We start from the raw sequence: 19,338 nt of genomic DNA, 5'->3' as shown, positions 1-19,338 counted from the left end.
TTAGCTTCAATGGTGTCGTTAGCAACAGCGTTGTTAACCTTCGCCAGGCTGGAAAGCATTAACCGTGTAGTTACATGTCCATGGTTTAATAGTATTGTTGATCTTCTGTCTATCCTTCCAGTCAGGGACTTATTTCTTTTGTTTCTATCTGCAGTTAAGCCCGATGCTATCACGTCAGCTCCGTAGCTAAAGTGTAACTGTGAATGTCCATTTCGCGTTCTCGACTCTCATTTTCAAGAGGATATAGTATCCGAGGTGGTTTAAAATACAAATCCGTGATCCACAATAGAAAAAGGAGAGAGTGTGGAATCCAATGAGCCAGCTTGTACCTAAGTTACGGTCAGAGTGAAAAACGATGCGTCCTGCACTGCACTCTAGTCCTTCACTCTAACGTTCCTCATCCACGAATCTTTCATCCTTGCTGAAATTAATGGGGTAATCGTCACTTTCTCGGTCCGAATCGCTCTCGCTGCTGGTGTAAACAATGGGGAAATGTGAGGAGCCTTTCAACCTGTGACGTCACGCTACTTCCGGTACAGGCGAGGCTTTTTTTTATCAGCGACCAAAAGTTGCGAACTTTATCGTCAATGTTCTCTACTAAATCCTTTCAGAAAAAATATGGCAATATCGCGAAATTAACAAGTATGACACATAGAATGGATCTGCTATCCCCGTTTAAATAAAAAAAATCATTTCAGTAGGCCTTTAAAGCGAGCGATATTGTCACTTTTTAATCACATCCCTTTCACCTAGTCGTTGGTGGCCACTCCTCCTGTGGAACGAGCCAAATTTTTGTGGGAGACGGACAGGATAGGATAGACTGTATTCATCCCACAACAGGACAATGTGGGTGCAGCATAGACACAAAAAGTAAAGTAAAAACACGTGAAAACAAAAGGGAAACATGAGAAAACACTAATAATGTAAAAAAACAAAACATGAAATGAGCACATGATGCAACCAGCTGCCACTTCATGCCATCGTCTGCTGGGGTGAGGACAGGAACAGACCCAGCACAACAACCAAGAGAGCTTACTCCGTTCTAGGCTGCCCACAAGCCCCTGGTCAATAGCTGCGTTTCCATTACCCTTACAAATGCACAAAACCTAAATAAAGCGGTAAAAAAATGGTAATGGAAAAACCTTGTGTCAGATTCAAACACTGATGACATCTATTAAACAAGACAAGAAGCAAAGAATTAAACAGAGACAGAATTACATTTGGCTCAGTTTGAGGGGAGACGCACGGACACTGTACCCTTGCACGGTGTCTCAGCACGCCTCCTTTTTTATTTGAGCTTGCCCTGACCACATGGCAACAGCTGCTTCCAAAGGGACGTGGGTCGTAAACAGAGTTGCCTTTGGTTACAGAACAGTTCAAAAGAAAAGGTCGTAAACACTTCACAGAAAATGTAAAACAGTTGAAAGAAAGGTTCGTAAAAGAGTTCAAAAAAGCGATGTCTGGAACTTGGGCAGACACTTAGGAATTTTGTTTCCATCCTATTTTTATCGATATTTCAATGAAAAAAACCCGGAAGTGATATTTCTATGCTAATATAAGTGTTTCAAAACGTCGCTTTTCTTGCGGGATTTTTGTCGCAGGCCTGTAAGAGGGCAGTTTCAGTGTTGTGAGAGCGGGGCAACCAGACTGGGACGCTTCACGGAGGCCGTTCCGGTTCAAACGGAAATGTAGTCAGAAACAATGTTTGGGTCATATTGGCGCCCCCGAGGTATGTTATTACCAAGCTAGGCGGCGTTTCTCTGCAGCCACGCGCTAATCTCATTCTCGTTCCTGCGAATCCATCGAATGTTGTTCTTGACGGTCTCCAGGGCCTGCTGCCTGGACATCTCCCCGGCACCAGCGTCGGGAGTCAGAGTGAAGAAATGCTCCATCTGCAAGATCGGAACACACAATAATATCTTCTAACTCCTGCAGTATCAAATCAAATCAAATCAACTTTATTTATAAAGCACATTTAAAATTGACCACAGGGGTAGCCAAATGATCTCATGTACAATGGGCAGGTTAAAAATAATACATGAACCGAGCAAACACAACACAACACAAACAGAACACGATAAAAAATAAATAAATAAAATAAATAAAACATAAAAACAGGTTCACAGCAGGTGTATTATGGAGCGCCATTGCAGGATGGATATCACTCAGTGTTAAAAGCCATGGAAGAGGTAGGTCGTTCCAGAGCTTGGGAGCAGCAGCAGCGAAAGCTCTGTCACCTCTAAGCTTCAGCCTTGTGTCTACACGCCATCCAACTACCAACACACACACACACCATCTCATTACTTTTTGATAAAGAAGACGTTTTGCTGTGTCAGTAACAAATGCTAAGGATGTTTGGTGTAGGATCTCACCTGGTGCCAGTGTGATGGTGGGGGTCTGGTTTTGGATATTTAAAAACAACACAGAGTGCTTGATTGTGTTCTCATGACGTGGAATACAACAAGTGTCAATCAAGCATCTCCCGCCCACTTATTTCCTATAGCTGAATATTATATAATATATTACAGCTGTCCAATTAATTTTGGAATTTGGATTCATCTAAGACAGGTAATTACTCGCTTGCGTAATAAAACAAATTGCTTAAGAAAAAGACCCAAATATTTGTGCAAAAATGCAATTTTATCGTCAGAATGTCACCCAGTGACGTTTTACTAGAATGTCATTTATTTGCACCGAACTTGGTGACGCTTGCATCTAAAGTTTTTTCATGCGATATTTTGACGTAAAACTTGCCAGCGAGAACACGCTGGGACGGCGTGGCGCGGGTTGGGAGAGTGGCCGTGCCAGCAACCTGAGGGTTCCTGGTTCGATCCCCAGCTTCTACCAACCTAGTCACGTCCGTTGTGTCCTTGAGCAAGACACGTCACCCTTGCTCACCCTTGTGTGAATGGGTGAATGTGGAAATAGTGTCAAAGCGCTTTGAGTACCTTGAAGCGATGTTCCCTCTAAGGTGCGCGCCTGTGCAATTGTGCACTGCTCAAGCGTCCTCTGCGCACGGCAAATCTATGCCACGCACAAAATCAAATAACAAAATAAGCGCATAACAATTTTCGACACGACACGGACACGACAGAGGAAACAGTTTTCGTCATCCTTGTTCAAATATTGTAACGTCTGTCGAGACACTTTGAGGACATGAGTTCCATCCATCACTTTACTGAGCAAACCTCTTTATTGTCGGCCATAAACACATCACCAAAACATTAGTAAAAAAAATGATATCTAGCAAAAGTGGTCATTTTCTGCAGTACAAACCAGACCAAAAGTTGTTATATCAACAGCACCCACTCGCTCTTTCTCACTTGCGCCAACACATGCACATATGGCACTTAGCCGGTGATGCGTTTACAGACACACAAAAAGTGGGACAACTCCAACACCACACATAAAGTGTCATTCCAGGTCGTTACACTATGATTTATGTGTGCTTATTCTAGTGTCATTTATTAGGAATCTTCATTTGTAAATATTAATCATGAAATGCTGTTAGTATATTAAATAAATACTAATAAAAGTATATATTTTACAGACAGGAAGTTGCAGGAATGTACAAATGATCCCCTGCTTACATCTCATTGTGCAACATGTGAATGTTTTAATGGGAACTAAATGCAATGTCTGAAAGGGGTACACATTTTACCATTTACCACCAGTCAGAATCTCCTTACTCATCTTACAACTGACGTATGCATTGATCTGATGGATCGTATAGCAAAGGGGTGTCCAAACTTTTGACTCGGGGGCCGCATTGGGCTAAAAAAAATAGTAAAGTAACTATACGTATATATATATATATATACAGTGGTGGTCAAAAGTGTACATACACTTGTAAAGAACATCATGTCATGGCTGTCTTGACTTTACAATCATTTCTACAACTCTTATTTTTTTGTGATGTAGTGATTGGAGCACATACTTGTTGCTCACAAATAACATTCATGAAGTTTGCTTCTTTTATGAATTTATTATGTGTCTACTGAAAATGTGCTGGGTCAAAAGTATACATACAGCAATGTTAATATTTGCTTACATGTCCCTTGGCAAGTTGACCTGCAATAAGGCGCTTTTGGTAGCCATCCACAAGCTTCTGCTTGACCACTAAATTGCTGCAGTTCAGCTAAATGTTTGTGACGACCGGGTGCGGGTGTTCGTTCTCCCAGGGATGCAGATCGGGCTTCGGACACAGCTTGCAGGTAAGCAATGATTTATTAAAGCATAAATCAGACAGTAACAAATAAACACGTGCTCGTAGCACTAAAAGTACAAAACAAAAGAGCTAGCGTGGGAGCTAGAGTAAAACACTAAACAGAGCCTTTAGCGTGGAAGCTAGCAGGTTACCAGAGCCTTTAGCGTGGAAGCTAGCAGGTTACCAGAGCCTTTAGCGTGGAAGCTAGCAGGTTACAGAACAGGAACAGAAGTCGTCAACTGTCGTGCGAACACAAACTACGATGCAACACAGACTGAGTGAAAAGGCAGGCTTATATAATGAAGACAATAATGAAAAACAGGTGCGCGTCGGGAACACCCGCGGCAGGTGAAAGTAATCAGTTGCTATGGTAACAAACTCAGGTGCATAAACAGATACTAAAAAGGAGTCCAAGACTAGCAGAAAAAGACAAATGACTAGAAAACGTAAACCAAAATATGATCCGGGCAGCGGATCATAACAGCTTTTCTGACATGGACTTGTTTCTTCAGCATTGTCCACACCTTTAAGTCAGCACTTTGGGAAGGCCATTCTAAAACCTTCATTCTAGCCTGATTTAGCCATTCCTTTACCACTTTTGAGGTGTGTTTGGGCTCATTGTCCTGTTGGAACACCCAACAAGACCCAACTGTGATGTTTTTAGCTTGTCCTGAACAATTTGGAGCTAATCCTCCTTCTTCATTGTCCCATTTAAAGCAGCAGTTCCATTGGCAGCAAAACAGGCCCAGAGCATAATACTACCACCACCATGCTTGACGGCACAAAATAACACGGTTCAACGTCTTATTGACTGCCTGCACGACATCAAAGCCTGGCTTTCAGCTAACTTCCTGAGCCTAAATGAAGACAAAACAGAAGTTATGTTGTTCGGTCCAAGTCGCTCCCCCTCCCCCAACGTGGATCTCGGCACTCTGACCCCGTATCTCAGCGACTGTGTCACAAACCTGGGGGTAAAGTTCCACTCAGATTTTAAATCCGAAAAACAAATCAGCAGCGTCGTTCAAAAAGGCTTTTATCAATTACGCCAAATAGCGAAAGTGAAACCGCTTCTATCAGGACATGATCTCGAGAAATGAATCCACACCTTTACCTGGACTGGTCTAGACTACTGTAATGCCCTGTATGTAGGCATTAGCCAGGCCTGCAGCTCGTGCACAACTCTGCTGCTCGTCTGCTAACACAGACCCACAGACGTGAGCACATCACCCCTATATTAGCGTCCCTTCACTGGCTCCCTGTGCGTTACCCAATCAACTTTAAACTCCTTTTATTTGTTTTTAAATGTCTAAACAACCTCGCGCCAACATATCTCTCCGACCTCCTTCAGCCTTACTGCCCCACCCGATCCCTAAGATCAGCCGATCAGCTGCTACTGACGGTCCCGGACACAAGGCTGAAGCTTAGAGGTGACAGAGCTTTCGCCGCTGCTGCTCCCAAGCTCTGGATCGACCTACCTCTTCCATGGCTTTTAACACTGAGTGATATCCATCCTGCAATGGCGCCCCATAATACACCTGCTGTCAACCTGTTTTTATGTTTTATTTATTTTATTTATTTATTTTTTATCGTGTTCTGTTTGTGTTGTGTTGTGTTTGCTCGGTTCTTGTATTATCTTTTAACCTGCCCATTGTACAGCACTTTGGCTACCCCTGTGGTCAATTTTAAATGTGCTTTATAAATAAAGTTGATTTTATTTTATCTATGCTTGACGGTAGGAATGGTGTTCCCGGGGTTAAAGGCCTCACCTTTTCTCCTCCAAACATATTGCTGGGTATTGTGGCCAAACAGCTCCATTTTGGTTTCATCCGACCACAAAACTTTCCTCCAGAAGGTCTTATCTTTGTCCATGTGATGTCAGATGGAACAACAATGTAGCCGTTTGGCCACAATACCCAGGCTAGAATGAAGGTTTTCGAATGGCCTTCCCAAAGTCCTGACTTAAAGGTGTGGACAATGCTGAAGAAACAAGTCCATGTCAGAAAACCAACACATTTAGCTGAACTGCACCAATTTTGTCAAGAGGAGTGGTCAAGTGGTCAAGCAGAAGCTTGTGGATGGCTACCAAAGCCCGCAACTGTATACAGTTTGAAATGTTTCCAGAGTGTAGTAACCCCGGCCGGGTATGTACGTAGTTGAACTTAGTCTTACCTTCCACAGCTGCAAGTCTGTGCTGTAGCTGCCTGAGATTCTAGTCAGAAGGCGTCCGAGGTTCCTATCATTGATGGTGTATCTGCGTGAGGAAAAAACCAACACATTACAGGAAAAGCACACCCATGTGACGTACCAGGGTGTGTCTCGCAGTAATTGATAATAGTATCCAATATGCTAAGACACTTTTACTAAAGACAGAAATGGTTGCATGTCAGTTTTGTGTTGGCATCAACTATTCACTAGTCTGAGTATGTGATGCTTTCTTTGTTGTTATAAAACTAAATAATTAGAGTTGTTTTGTTTAATGACATTACTTTCAGAATGAGAAGCAGAGCACTAGGAATGGATGTCAAGTCTCTGATCTGTGCCTCGTAATCATCGTAAAGTTGTTCCATTTCTGTATTCCCTGAAAGCTTTTCAACCATCGTGTTGACGAGGAGGTCCTCCATGGGACATAAAAACACAAGAAACATTATTTTCTAAACGTCAACTGCCGAGCACTGACCTGTTGACCAGGTAGTCCCAGTTGAGTGTGGTCCAGTCCCAGGCCATGGTCTGACCCAGAGGGTTGTAGGACACGTATGTGACTAGGGTGAACAGATCCTGGCTCCTCACAACTTGCTCATCTTTCGAGGCTTCAAGGAGTCTGTTAGTCAAAGGATTGCTTCTTTATTAGCATATTGTCTTTTCAATCTTCATATTGCACACAGTTCCCCATGAAGTACTTGTTTCTACTTGTTTCTAACTTGTTTCTAACTTGTTTCTACTTGTTGCTAACTTGTTTCTACTTGTTTCTAACTTGTTTCTACTTGTTTCTAACTTGTTTCTACTTGTTTCTAACTTGTTTCTCCTTGTTTGTACTTGTTTCTACTTGTTTCTACTTGTTTCTAACTTGTTTCTCCTTGTTTCTACTTGTTTCTAACTTGTTTCTACTTGTTTCTAACTTGTTTCTACTTGTTTCTCCTTGTTTCTACTTGTTTCTAACTTGTTTCTACTTGTTTCTAACTTGTTTCTCCTTGTTTATACTTGTTTCTAACTTGTTTCTACTTGTTTGTAACTTGTTTCTAACTTGTTTCTCCTTGTTTCTACTTGTTTCTACTTGTTTCTAACTTGTTTCTACTTGTTTCTAACTTGTTTCTAACTTGTTTCTACTTGTTTCTAACTTGTTTCTACTTGTTTCTACTTGTTTCTAACATGTTTCTAACTTGTTTCTAACTTGTTTCTACTTGTTTCTAACTTGTTTCTACATGTTTCTAACTTGTTTCTAACTTGTTTCTTACTTGTTTCTAACTTGTTTCTAACTTGTTTCTACTTGTTTCTAACTTGTTTCTAACTTGTTTCTACTTGTTTCTAACTTGTTTCTTACTTGTTTCTAACTTGTTTCTAACTTGTTTCTAACTTGTTTCTACTTGTTTCTAACTTGTTTCTACTTGTTTCTAACTTGTTTCTACTTGTTTCTAACTTGTCTTTCCTTGTTTCTACTTGTTTCTACTTGTTTCTAACTTGTTTCTCCTTGTTTCTACTTGTTTCTAACTTGTTTCTACTTGTTTCTAACTTGTTTCTACTTGTTTCTCCTTGTTTCTACTTGTTTCTAACTTGTTTCTACTTGTTTCTAACTTGTTTCTCCTTGTTTATACTTGTTTCTAACTTGTTTCTACTTGTTTGTAACTTGTTTCTAACTTGTTTCTCCTTGTTTCTACTTGTTTCTACTTGTTTCTAACTTGTTTCTACTTGTTTCTAACTTGTTTCTAACTTGTTTCTACTTGTTTCTAACTTGTTTCTACTTGTTTCTACTTGTTTCTAACATGTTTCTAACTTGTTTCTAACTTGTTTCTACTTGTTTCTAAGTTGTTTCTACATGTTTCTAACTTGTTTCTAACTTGTTTCTTACTTGTTTCTAACTTGTTTCTAACTTGTTTCTACTTGTTTCTAACTTGTTTCTAACTTGTTTCTACTTGTTTCTAACTTGTTTCTTACTTGTTTCTAACTTGTTTCTAACTTGTTTCTAACTTGTTTCTACTTGTTTCTAACTTGTTTCTACTTGTTTCTAACTTGTTTCTACTTGTTTCTAACTTGTCTTTCCTTATTTCTACTTGTTTCTACTTGTTTCTACTTGTTTCTAACTTGTTTCTTCCTTGTTTCTACTTGTTTCTAACTTGTTTCTACTTGTTTCTAACTTGTTTCTACTTGTTTCTAAATTGTTTCTCACTTGTTTCTCCTTGTTTCTACTTGTTTCTAACTTGTTTCTACTTGTTTCTAACTTGTTTCTCCTTGTTTCTACTTGTTTCTAACTTGTTTCTACTTGTTTCTAACTTGTTTCTAACTTGTTTCTCCTTGTTTCTACTTGTTTCTAACTTGTTTCTACTTGTTTCTAACTTGTTTCTAACTTGTTTCTACTTGTTTCTAACTTGTTTCTACGTGTTTCTACTTGTTTCTAACATGTTTCTAACTTGTTTCTACTTGTTTCTAACTTGTTTCTACATGTTTCTAACTTGTTTCTAACTTGTTTCTTACTTGTTTCTAACTTGTTTCTAACTTGTTTCTACGTGTTTCTAACTTGTTCCTAACTTGTTCCTACTTGTTTCTAAATTATTTCTACTTGTTTCTAACTTGTTTCTACTTGTTTCTAACTTGTTTCTACATGTTTCTAACTTGTTTCTAACGTGTTTCTTACTTGTTTCTAACTTGTTTCTACGTGTTTCTAACTTGTTTCTAACTTGTTCCTACTTGTTTCTAAATTATTTCTACTTGTTTCTAACTTGTTTCTACTTGTTTTTTTAACTTGTTTCTAAATTGTTTCTAACTTGTTTCTACTTGTTTCTACTTGTTTCTACTTGTTTCTAACTTGTTTCTACTTGTTTCTACTTGTTTCTACTTGTTTCTAACTTGTTTCTACTTGTTTCTACTTGTTTCTAACTTGTTTCTAACTTGTTTCTACTTGTTTCTAACTTGTTTCTACATGTTTCTAACTTGTTTCTAACGTGTTTCTTACTTGTTTCTAACTTGTTTCTAACTTGTTTCTACGTGTTTCTAACTTGTTTCTAACTTGTTCCTACTTGTTTCTAAATTATTTCTACTTGTTTCTAACTTGTTTCTACTTGTTTTTTTTAACTTGTTTCTAACTTGTTTCTAACTTGTTTCTACTTGTTTCTACTTGTTTCTAACTTGTTTTTACATGTTTCTAACTTGTTTCTAACTTGTTTCTAACTTTTTTCTTACTTGTTTCTAACTTGTTTCTAACTTGTTTCTATGTGTTTCTAACTTGTTTCTAACTTGTTCCTACTTGTTTCTACTTGTTTCTAACTTGTTTCTACTTGTTTTTTAAACTTGTTTCTAACTTGTTTCTACTTGTTTCTAATTGTTTCTAACTTGTTTCTACATGTTTCTACGTGTTTCGAACTTGTTTCTACTTGTTTCTAATTGTTTCTAACTTGTTTCTACTTGTTTCTACTTGTTTCTACTTGTTTCTAACATGTTTCTACTTGTTTATAATTGTTTATAACTTGTTTCTACTTGTTTCTAACTTGTTTCTACTTGTTTTTTAACTTGTTTCTAATTGTTTCTAACTTGTTTCTACATGTTTCTACTTGTTTCTAACTTGTTTCTAATTGTTTCTAACTTGTTTCTAACTTGTTTCTACTTGTTTCTACTTGTTTCTAACATGTTTCTACTTGTTTATAATTGTTTAAAACTTGTTTGTACTTGTTTATAACGTGTTTCTAACGTGTTTCTACTTGTTTCTAATTGTTTCTAACTCGTTACTACTTGTTTCTACTTGTTTCTAACGTGTTCCTACTTGTTTGTAATTGTTTCTAACTTGTTTCTAATTGTTTCTAACGTGTTTCTACTTGTTTCTAATGTGTTTCTACTTGTTTCTAATTGTTTCTAACTTGTTTCTACTTGTTTCTAACTTGTTTCTACTTGTTTATTTATTTCTAACTAGTTTCTACTTGTTTCTCACTTGTTTCTACTTGTTTGTAACTTATTTCTAACTTATTTCTAACTTGTTTCTACTTGTTTCTAATTTATTTCTAACTTATTTCTAACTTGTTTCTCCTTGTTTCTAACTCGTTTCTAACTCGTTTCTAACCATCTGGCAGGCATATCTTTCTTTCAGCTCAAATGTCTAACTATTAAACAGGCCTTTAAGCCCACCTGGGCTCCTCATAAACCTCCGCCCCCACCTGGGCTCCTCAGACCATCTATCTGTGATGCTAAGTCCTGCAAACAAGCTCTGCCAGCAGTTTAGAATGCAATATTTCAGTTACCTCCAGAGGAGCTGGACATTCTGCACAGATGTCAGTCCGTACAGCAGCTTGTCCTTCTCCTGAGCCAAGGTGCTACTTTTGTACCTCTCCAACAAGATGTTCCATTTTGGCTCCGCATCCTCGGAGTTCTTCATGCCGTAACGATACACCAGCAACCTCAAGTTCACTGCCACATCGCTGTGGACAACAATGACATCATGTTGCGTTATTCATGACGACTGCTCTTGTGATATATTGTGACTCAGACAAAGCTTACTTTGATACATCATTGTAGAAACCCCAAAAGCAGTGAAGTTGTCAGGTTGTGTAAAAGGTAAATAAAAAGAGAATACAACAAATCCTTTTCAACTTATATTCAATTGAATAGACTGCAAAGACAAGATATTTAAACTTTTGCAAATAATCATGAAGTTAGAATTTAATGGCAGCAACACATTGCAAAAAAAGTTGTCACTACAGGCAGGCCAGTGTAGTACCCGCACTCTTTTATTACAAATCCACGCTACTGTAACACATGCAGAATGGGGCTTGGCATTGTCTTGCTGAAATAAGCAGGGGCGTCCATGATAACAACATATGTTGCTCCAAAAGCTGTATGTACCTTTCAGCATGAATGGCGCCTTCACAGATGTGTAAGTTACCCATGTCTTGGCCACTAATACACCCCCATACCATCACACATGCTGCCTTTTACACTTTCACCCTAGAACAGTCCGGATGGTTCTTTTCCTCTTTGGTCCGGAGGACACGACGTCCACAGTTTCCAAAAACAATTTGAAAAGTGGACACGTCAGACCACAGAACACGTTTCCACTTTGTATCAGTCCATCTTAGATGAGCTCGGGCCCAGCGAAGTGTTTCTGGGTGTTGTTGATAAATGGCTTTGGCTTTGCATTGTAAAGTTTTAACTCGCACTTACAGATGTAGCGACCAACTGTAGTTACTGACAGTGGTTTCCTGAAGTGTTCCTGAGCCCATGTGGTGATATCCTTCACACTCTGATGTCGGTTTTTGATGCGGGATCCAAGGTGTGTAATATCATGGCTTACGTGCAGTGATTTCTCCAGATTCTCTGAACCTTTTGATGATATTACGGAGCGTAGATGGTGAAATCCCTCAATTCCTTGTTGAGAAATGTTGTTCTTCAACAATTTGCTCAGGCATTTGTTGACAAAGTGGTGACCCTCGCCCCGTCCTTGTTTGTGAATGACTGAGCATTTCATGGAAGCTGCTTTTATACCCAATCATGGCACCCACCTGTTCCCAATTAGCCTGTTCACCTGTGGGATGTTCCAAATAAGCCTTTGATGAGCATTCCTCCACTTTCTCACTCTTTTTTGCCACTTGTGCCAGCTTTTTTTAAACATGTTGCAGGCATCAAATTCCAAATGAGCTAATATTTGCAAAAAATAACAACATTTCTCAGTGTGAACATGAAATATCTTGTCTTTGCAGTCTATTCAATTGAATATAAGTTGAAAAGGATTCTCTTTTTATTTACCATTTACACAACGTGACAACTTCACTGCTTTTGGGGTGTGTACAACATACAATACCTCAGACTTCCACTAATCCACTGGTCAAAAATGTTGGATGCTTCTTTCAGTGTATCAGGATCTCCCATTTTACAAGCAATGCTGAGCACAGTCTCCCGCAGTAACCTAAAAGATATCAAACCATAACTTGACAAGCACTAGTCGGGTGATGTTGGTGTAGTAACCATAGCTGGGTTGCATATGACGTCACAGTTGTTTTTCTTCTCAATTGACACGATGGTCAAGCACTAAAATAAGTGCGAGTCAGTCTAGAGTTTGATCAGAAAATGTCGTATTGCTGTTCTGTACTTGGCTGTTCCAGTCGTTCCAATAGAGAGATAGGACATATCTTTCATAGAGTCCCCAAAGAAGTGCTTCAGAAAGGTCATAAAGTGCAACGAAGGAAACATTTCTCAAAAATATCACTTTCATTATCTTGTAGAATACAATCGGACCATACTTGTGTCTGCAGTGATCACTTTGTAAAATGTTTGTTTGAACATTTGATTTGTTTGACAATCTTTCTGTGTTCCTCAACTATGTTTGTTTTGACTGCTCGAAGAAAACTACATCTTAATCTACATTTTGACTCCCTCGAATGGCCTTGATGCTATCAGGAACAGGCTGTTCTGAAGAACTCCCCCGAGGACTCCTCAACGATGGACGCTTTTGACCTTCCTTTTTTTCAATAACACCTGGTGTCAAACTTTGAGATCGGCCCCAGTCCACAAAAAACATTTCAACATCTCACCCAAGTTAATTGGGCATACATGCACGCACCCGCCCCTCCCCCAATCAACGCCTTCACCCCTGCTTAATTCCTCCGGGGTTGTGGATGGCTGAGTAGCGCTTTATAGCGGCAGCCGGCCTCCAGGGCCCCAAATCCCCCCCCCCTCCCCCCTGTTGCGAGTTGTTGTGATTACATGTATCATGTTTATGTGTGCCATGCCATGTGAGGTTTTTTCCTCAGACTCAGTCTGGACCCCTCCTGAGGGTCCAGCCTTAGACTGATATTTTTTTTTTACTCTTCCCTCTTTCCCAATGTCACCTTTTTCCCACCTTTTTTAAGGAGCGCCGTAAGTGGCTGATCCGTTGGCGGTCCCGTCTTGTCCCCTTGTAATGTATGTCTGCTCTTAGTGGGACTGTGCCCAAAATGACATTTCAGTTCTTATGTGTCTTGTACATGTTAAAGAATGGACAATAATAAAGCATCTTGAATCTATCATTAGCGACACGATCGCTCGTTTTGGTAGTTAGCGATGCACCAATAAGTCCAATTGTGGAGGGGGGGCGTGGTCGGCGCGCTTTCTGCAGGAGCGGGGTGTGCCAGGGCCGGCTTTGGAACACAGCTGACAGGTGATTAGATTGCCCAGCTGGGGCTAGTTGTCTAATCACCTGTCATTCTTATCAGTAGCGGCCGGGAGCAGGAGGAGGAGGAGGGCTTGGAGAGACGGAAGCATGCGGAACACGGAGGAGTTGGACTGAAAAGTCGAGTGTCGTGCTAGAACTTTGACGCAAAATAAAACTTTGTTAAACCCGGAACGCTGGTCTCCAGCTCACGAGTGTGATCAGCAAGAACCATACTTGCCAACCTTGAGACCTCTGAATTCGGGAGTTGGGGGCGGGGTTTGGTGGTAGCGAGGGTTTATATTGTAGCCCGGAAAAGTTAGGGCTGCAAGGGGTTCTGGGTATTTGTTCTGTTGTGTTTATTGTTGTGTTACGGTGCGGATGTTCTCCCGAAATGTGTTTGTCATTCTTGTTTGGTGTGGGTTCACAGTGTGGCGCATATTTGTAACAGTGTTAAAGTTGTTTATACGGTCACACTCAGTGTGACCTGTATGGCTGTTGACCAAATATGTTTTGCAGCCACTTACGTGTGTCTGCAGAAGCCGCATACAACATGTGACTGGGCCGGCACGCTGTTTGTACGGAAAAAAAGCGGACGCGACGACAGGTTGTAGAGGACGCTAAAGGCAGTGCCATCACGGCACGCCCTCAATATTGTTGTCCGGGTGAAAATCGGGAGGAATTCGGGAGAATGGTTGCCCCGGGAGATTTTCGGGAAGGGCAACTGAAATTCGGGAGTCTCCCGTAAATTGGCAAGTATGGCAAGAACCCACTGGGAGGCAACCTCCACACCAATATTGTCTTTAATGTTTCATTTGTGGACCCCTCAGATGTCAAGACCAATCTTTTCCTCTCTAAATCCTTGTCAGTGTCAAAGGAAGTGAAGTCGAGGCGAGTAGTGAAGTCTTGGTGATTCTTCTAAAAATTGATTTTCTTAAGAGAGTATAAATCCACTCCATCCCTTTTGAATATTTTTTTGTGGATCACTTAATATTTGCCTCTAAACCTTTCAAAGTACACCCAAATCTGCACTGACGCACGTAAACAAACATTAGCCTAGTGGGACTTAGACCATTGGCTGAAACCCAGAAGTGGCTCCAAGTCACGTGACTGCAACCCAGCTATTGTGCTACCCAGGCCCGGCCCTAACCAATCTGGCGCCCTAGGCAAGATTTTAGGTGGCGCCCCCTTACATCGGCAGTGAAGTGTATATACTCAGAAGAAACCGAATAGCTTTGTCTTTGACCTTTTTTTTCACTTAAAGAAAGCAAATTAACATTATATGAGAATGTTATTTTATGATTATCTTTAACCGAATCACAGCAGTGCTCAAATTAAAAAACAGCATTCCCTCTCATGTGATATTGCTTAATTAACATTAATGATGTGCACTTTAACAACTAGGCTTACAACTATACCTAATATATAAAGGGGTGGAAAAGTGACTATTACCTGCAGAGCAAACATTAGCTAACCAGAAGGCAATAACAATGTCAACAAAAAACACCTGCTTAAAAGATCTAATACAAATGTCCCTGAGGAATGTAAGGTGGGAGTACTGTAATTACCTAACGTTACATTATTATTTTCCATAACAATTAGCCCCCTCCACAATATTAACCCGACGTTAAAACAGAACTAGCTATTTATTGATTAGCAATTGCCGAATCATGTAACATTAGCTTAATGCTAAAAAGCCAGGTTACTATCACAGACAAATCATTTCATGTAGGCTAACGTTACCTACCTGCTACCTCTGTCTTTTTCTCGTTTCTCCTCTTCTTTTCTCTTTTTTCTTCCCTGGGCACCTGACAGTTTTGGCCGTTTTGACATCTTGTGTTGATTTTTTTGATGTGGTGACGTCCAAAAAGAGTCATGATACGGGAAGGGAGGGGGCGCACCGTGCGGGGGGAGGGGGGGGGGGGCGGGCGCAATGCTGTGTTAACGCGGGATTATTTTTTGTATTTAGAAATAATAGTCTTGCAAATCTTGCAAATAGTTAATAATTCTATTAAATCGGGCAATTTCCCGAAGGCTTTCAAAACTGCAGTCATTAAACCTCTTCTAAAAAAGCAGAGCCTAGATGCCTCTGTTATCAACAACTACAGACCAATTTCAAATCTACCATTCATAAGTAAAATAATTGAGAAAGTTGTCCTCCAACAACTAAATCACTTCTTGGCTTCTACTGGCTGCCACAACAACTTCCAGTCAGGATTTCGACCTCTTCATAGCACAGAGACGGCCCTTCTTAAAGTTATAAATGACATCCGTCTAAACACAGACTCTGGCAAAACTTCAGTATTAATGCTTTTGGACCTCAGTGCTGCATTTGACGCTGTCGACCACTCAATACTTTTGGACAGGTTGGAAAACTGGGTGGGGATCTCAGGCACAGTTTTAAGCTGGTTCAAGTCATATCTACAAGATAGGAACTATTTTGTTTCCATTGGTGACTTTGTATCAGAACCAACCAACGTAACGTGTGGATTCCCCCAAGGTTCAATCTTGGGGCCGACTTTATTTAACATCTATATGCTCCCACTAGGACAAATCATGCAAAATAATAACATTGACCATCATTGCTATGCCGATGACACCCAAATCTATGTAGCGCTATCACCAAATGACTATCGCCCCATAGATCTTCTGTGCCAGTGCATTGAGCAAGTCAAACACTGGATGTGCCAACATTTCCTACAACTAAATGAAGATAAAACTGAGATAATTGTTTTTGGTGCTAAAAAAGAAAGGTTTAAAGTCGTCCAACACCTTCAATCACTGTCCCTGAAAACCTCAAATAAAGCCAGAAATCTTGGGGTTATTTTAGATTCTGATTTACATTTCGACAGTCACATCAAATCAGTAACAAAATCGGCCTACTATCACCTCAAAAATGTAAAAAGACTTAGAGGGCTCATGTCAGCTCAAGACTTAGAAAAACTTGTACATGCCTTTATTACCAGTAGGCTAGACTATTGTAATGGTCTCCTTGCAGGTCTTCCCAAAAAAAGTGTCAGGCAGCTACAGCTTGTTCAGAACGCTGCTGCTAGAGTTCTAACAAAGACCAAAAAATGTGAGCACATTACACCAATTCTTAAATCCTTACATTGGCTCCCTGTACATCAGAGAATAGATTTCAAAATCCTCCTGCTCACATATAAATCACTACATGGTCTAGGGCCCAAGTATATCACTGATATGCTCCCACTATATACGCCCTCTAGATCACTAAGATCTTCTGAGAGCAATCTGTTAGCGGTTCCAAGAGTAAACTCAAATCAAGGGAGATCATCATTCAGTCACTATGCAACAAATAGCTGGAATAAACTTCCTGAAGATGTCAGACTCTCCCCAACTCTCACTACTTTTAAAACTAGACTGAAGACTTTTATGTTCACCTTAGCTTTCAGCTAAATCTTTTAATCTTTTAACTTTTAACGTCTGCACTGTTTTTATTTTTATTGTCTGCATTTTAATTTTGCTTTTATTTTCTTTCATTTCACTTTGTTGTCTGTGAAGCACTTTGAGTCTGCCTTGTGTATGAAAAGCGCTATACAAATAAAGTTGCCTTGCCTGCCTTGCCTAGTACCAACTTTTTTTTTTCTTTTTTTTTTTTCTCCAACATTTGTGGCACTGGCGTGGCGCCCCTTGATGGACGGCGCCCTTAGCATTTGCCTATATGGCCTATGCCACGGGCCGGCCCTGGTGCTACCTCTACTACTGAATGTCAACAAACGTGTTGTGTCGTACCTCTCCGTCTGCGTTCCTTCATCAGTCCAACCAAGCCGAGATGAAATGTTTTTGACATGATTGCGAAAAACTTCCTGGTAAAAAAGTAAAAAAAAGAATGATTAAAAAGTCACAATTACACTTAAAATGATACGACTTTCATCGTCAATTCTGCATTTGAACTCGGGTTTTTTTTCTGCGTTCAAAGTTGATTGATATCAATCAACACAGCGTCAAGCTCTGGCTGTACTGATTGCGCGATTGATGTCCCTTTGTGGCAGCTACCTATTTTAACTGCAGTTGCAGTGTTGCGCCACTACGGAGGCGCTATATCGATAGCAGTGCACCGGATAGACCTGAAGCAGCTACCGAAGAAGAAACAGATCGAATCGTGTTTTTTTCCGCCGTAACATGTGGATTTCTGCCATACGGGGCACGATACCGAAGGATCACTGGACTCCTATAGAACACTCCAGACTGTGCTGTGAACATTTTGTCTCTGGTAAGTCAACACAGCTCGTAGTGTTAGCTTCAACTGGTTTGCAAAAAAACAACAAAGCAAAAAAAAAACATTTAAATTGTTAAAACATTTCCGCAAAGACTGGCACCCACCACCTGGCGGTCGGTCACTTCCACAATGGAGGCACGGAGTACAGCCCGTTTGGACTCAATATCCTCCAAGCTCTGCCAGAGGTGTGAGTTGAAGACTTCATGACATTTTCCAGCACACCATCTCACTAATCCAACTCATCACCAAGGGAGGTGGTCAGTTCGTACGTCCCAGTTTTAGTATTATTTCGGTACGGTCGAACAATTTGACCCAGTATATGTCCGCATTGCCGGCAGTAAGTCGGACCCGTTTCCAGTGAGTGTTGGACTCCGCCAAGGCTGCCCTTTGTCACCCATTCTGTTCAGAACTTTTATGGACAGAATTTCTAAGCGCAGTCAAGACGTTGAGGGGATCTGGTTTGGTGGCTGCAGGATTAGGTCTCTGCTTTTTGCAGATGATGTGGTCCTGATGGTTTCATCTGGCCAGGATCTTCAGCTCTCACTGGATCGGTTCGTAGCCGAGTGTGAAGCGACTGGGATGAGAATCAGCACCTCCAAGTCCGAGTCCATGGTTCTCACCCGGAAAAGGGTGGAGTGCCATCTCCGGGTTGGGGAGGAGATCTTGCCCCAAGTGGAGGAGTTCAAGTACCTCGGAGTCTTGTTCACGAGTGAGAGAAGAGTGGATGGTGAGATCGACAGGCGGATCGGTGCGGCGTCTTCAGTAATGCGGACGCTGTATCGATCTGTTGTGGTGAAGAAGGAGCTGAGCCGGAAGGCAAAGCTATCAATTTACCGGTCCATCTACGTTCCCATCCTCACCTATGGTCATGAGCTTTGGGTTATGACCGAAAGGACAAGATCACGGGTACAAGCGGCCCAAATGAGTTTCCTCCGCCGGGTGGCGGGTCTCTCCCTTAGAGATAGGGTGAGAAGCTCTGTCATCCGGGAAGAGTTCAAAGTAAAGCCACTGCTCCTCCACATGGAGAGGAGCCAGATGAGGTGGTTCGGGCGTCTGGTCAGGATGCCACCCGAACAGGCACGTCCGACCGGTAAGAGGCCACGGGGAAGACCCAGGACACGTTGGGAAGACTATGTCTCCCGGCTGGCCTGGGAACGCCTCGGGATCCCCCGGGAGGAGCTGGACGAAGTGGCTGGGGAGAGGGAAGTCTGGGCTTCTCTGCTTAGGCTGCTGCCCCTGCGACCCGACCTCGGATAAGCGGAAGAAGATGGATGGATGGATGTATGGATGTATGGATGGATGGATGGATGGATGGATGGATGGATGGATGGATGGTTGGATGGATGGATGGATGGATGGATGGATGGATGGTTGGATGGATGGATGGATGGATGGATATATGTCCCTAATAAACAGTGGTGTGCCGTCAGAGAAGGCGAGCAAGGAACAAGGGAGGGGTGCCAGACGTGATGCTTACTGTGAAGATTATCTACGTTCTGGCAAATGTTCCTTGGGTCCGCTGGTCTTTATGCCGCTCCCTCTTGTTAGACCCAGGTGCGCTGATTCCCG

At 41.2% G+C, this 19,338-nt stretch overlaps 1 protein-coding gene across 1 annotated transcript in view; it reads right to left on the bottom strand.

Moving 5' to 3' along the window:
- Positions 1–1,075: 1,075 nt before the first annotated feature.
- Positions 1,076–19,338, bottom strand: part of enpep (glutamyl aminopeptidase) — a 41,550-nt gene continuing 23,287 nt past the window's right edge. The window contains exons 15-20 of the mRNA XM_062034876.1: positions 17,283–17,356; positions 12,204–12,308; positions 10,648–10,824; positions 6,885–7,025; positions 6,377–6,458; positions 1,076–1,892 (exon numbers count right to left, since the gene is read on the bottom strand). Coding sequence (XP_061890860.1) covers positions 1,746–1,892; positions 6,377–6,458; positions 6,885–7,025; positions 10,648–10,824; positions 12,204–12,308; positions 17,283–17,356 — 726 coding nt within the window. The 3' untranslated portion in view covers positions 1,076–1,745. The remainder of the gene's footprint in view (positions 1,893–6,376; positions 6,459–6,884; positions 7,026–10,647; positions 10,825–12,203; positions 12,309–17,282; positions 17,357–19,338) is intronic.

The sequence above is a fragment of the Entelurus aequoreus genome, linkage group LG23 (genome assembly GCF_033978785.1).
Source record: "Entelurus aequoreus isolate RoL-2023_Sb linkage group LG23, RoL_Eaeq_v1.1, whole genome shotgun sequence".
In the NCBI taxonomy this organism is placed as follows: Eukaryota; Metazoa; Chordata; class Actinopteri; order Syngnathiformes; family Syngnathidae; genus Entelurus; species Entelurus aequoreus.
This window is presented reverse-complemented; position numbering and strand designations above follow the sequence as displayed.